The sequence below is a fragment of the Oratosquilla oratoria genome, chromosome 13 (genome assembly GCF_046742065.1).
Source record: "Oratosquilla oratoria isolate Oo_2021 chromosome 13, ASM4674206v1, whole genome shotgun sequence".
In the NCBI taxonomy this organism is placed as follows: Eukaryota; Metazoa; Arthropoda; class Malacostraca; order Stomatopoda; family Squillidae; genus Oratosquilla; species Oratosquilla oratoria.
This window is the reverse complement of record NC_134789.1, coordinates 68,490,255-68,492,291: the sequence shown is the minus strand read 5'-3', so window position 1 is coordinate 68,492,291 and position 2,037 is coordinate 68,490,255. Positions and strand designations below refer to the sequence as shown.

Sequence of the window (2,037 nt, the reverse complement as noted above, 5' to 3'; positions counted from 1 at the left end):
GACTATACTGTGCAATAATTTTTTTCCTACACTGGGAACAAGCAGAAGCAGCCATTGAGCACGCTCTTGCAACATTTACATTTGAAATATATAAATACAATCATATGTGCATGGAGTATTATATATATATATATATATATATATATATATATAATATATATATAATATATATATATAATATATATATATATATATATATATATATATATATATATATATATATATATATATATATATATATATATATATATATATATATACATACATATGAGGTGAGCATGGTACCTCGAGACAATTAGCTGGGACTGAAGTCTTCACCATTATCTTGGGTGTTTGGACTACCAGAACAAGTAGTAGTTACTGGCTGTTGAATTCAATCCTGGGTCCACATGACACAAAACGAGATTGGACCCAACACACTACTGTGGTGTACACAAAAATAATCTCATACTTTGTTGAAGATTGTTGACTTGTTTACAAACTTCTACCAGCAGCAAACTCATGAAGGATTTCCATGAAATGAGGATTATATTACATAAGTAAAGCATTAAATATGAAAAAAAGACTAGTTGGAAAACTTGTTACTATTCAAACTAGCTCTTCTCTTTTTCTTTCTTCCTGTGCTCTCATGCTGAGAGATCCCACTTGCTGGCAGGTCTTGGCTTTACTTGAAAGCTTATGACAAAATGTACTTTTACGGAGAATTCTCATTGCATCAATCCAAGACTCACCTGTATGGAATGTGCTGACTACACAGTTCAACATCCTCAGGAAAATGCATAATTAGGCTCACAAGTACATTCGTACAAATAGAAATAGATGAATCATGATGATGAGTGCTGTGGTTCACTTTCATAATCATCACACAAAGCAACAGATGATATACTTTCACAAGAATGGGAAGTTTACTCTTGTACTCGTAAGTACTACTCTTACAATGTCAAGTAATTTACTCTCATTACTCTCTAAATGACAGGCATTAGTGATAATGCAGTATTCTCAGAGTCATGAGTTTACTTGTGTGAATCACTCACAGGGATAAGGATTATACTTATGACGACGAGTAGTTTCTTCTCATTTATAGGCACCATTCTCACAATGATAAAAAGATTACTCATTTGTAATCACCACCCACAATGATAGGCATTGTAATACCCTCATGATGACATGTAGGTGGGTCGACTGTAGTGCAGGGATGAATTGTGAAAACCAGTGTCAAGGTTCTCCAACTCATGGAGGAGGACACGGCGTCTTGCTGTTCGAAGTGAGATCGCAGACTTGCTGGACTGCGAGGATCTCGAAGAACGGCCCCAGGACCCGCTGGGGGAGCTCATCTGTGTGACACAAAGAGGTCTTGGTAACAGGTATTAATATGGGGGGGGGTGAGAGTTCATCTCTGTGACACAAAGAGGTTTTGGTAAAAGGTTTTGATAAGGGATCTACATCATATTGAAAATTGTATCTGCTCCAGCTTGGAGGATGCAGTAAAGGTGTGGTTCCTGTACTGAAAGAAAGATAAGAAAAACAGAATACAAAGGTTTGCATCCATGTCCTCGGCCTAGGTGAGACATCATTTTCGGAAGACTTGAAAAGCTAGGATTACCCACACTGAAATACATAAGAAGGAGAGATAATAGGACTGCTGTCTTCAACTATGACAGGTATGGATAAGATTATGAAAAAATTATTGGAATGGGATAAAAGAATATAAAGAAAATATGGCAAGAATTTCAAGATGAAGAGTTTAAGGGACAAAAAAATACAGCTTCCTGTACTGGTGCATTAAGATCTTGATAACAGGAAAAAATCCAGGCTTTAAATATTTTTCTTAACTAAAGGAAACAAAAGCAGCAGCAGATCATGTAGGAATATATGTTTACAGAAAAAAAAAAAAATGGAATACAGTTTCCAGGAGACTGGTAGTTCCAGAGACTCCTAACAGGTCACCTTGATCAGAGCCCTTGTAGTAAGGTACCTAATAAAAGTATATTAACAATATAAATAGTGAATTGAATCACAATCTCATAAAGCACTACA

At 35.6% G+C, this 2,037-nt stretch overlaps 1 protein-coding gene across 1 annotated transcript in view; it reads right to left on the bottom strand.

Moving 5' to 3' along the window:
• Positions 1–217: 217 nt before the first annotated feature.
• Positions 218–2,037, bottom strand: part of LOC143032478 (serine/threonine-protein kinase H1-like) — a gene marked incomplete in the record, with an annotated part of 48,197 nt that continues 46,377 nt past the window's right edge. Inside the window, 1 exon segment of the mRNA XM_076197321.1 lies at positions 218–1,334. Within this exon segment, the coding sequence (XP_076053436.1) occupies positions 1,158–1,334 (177 nt within the window).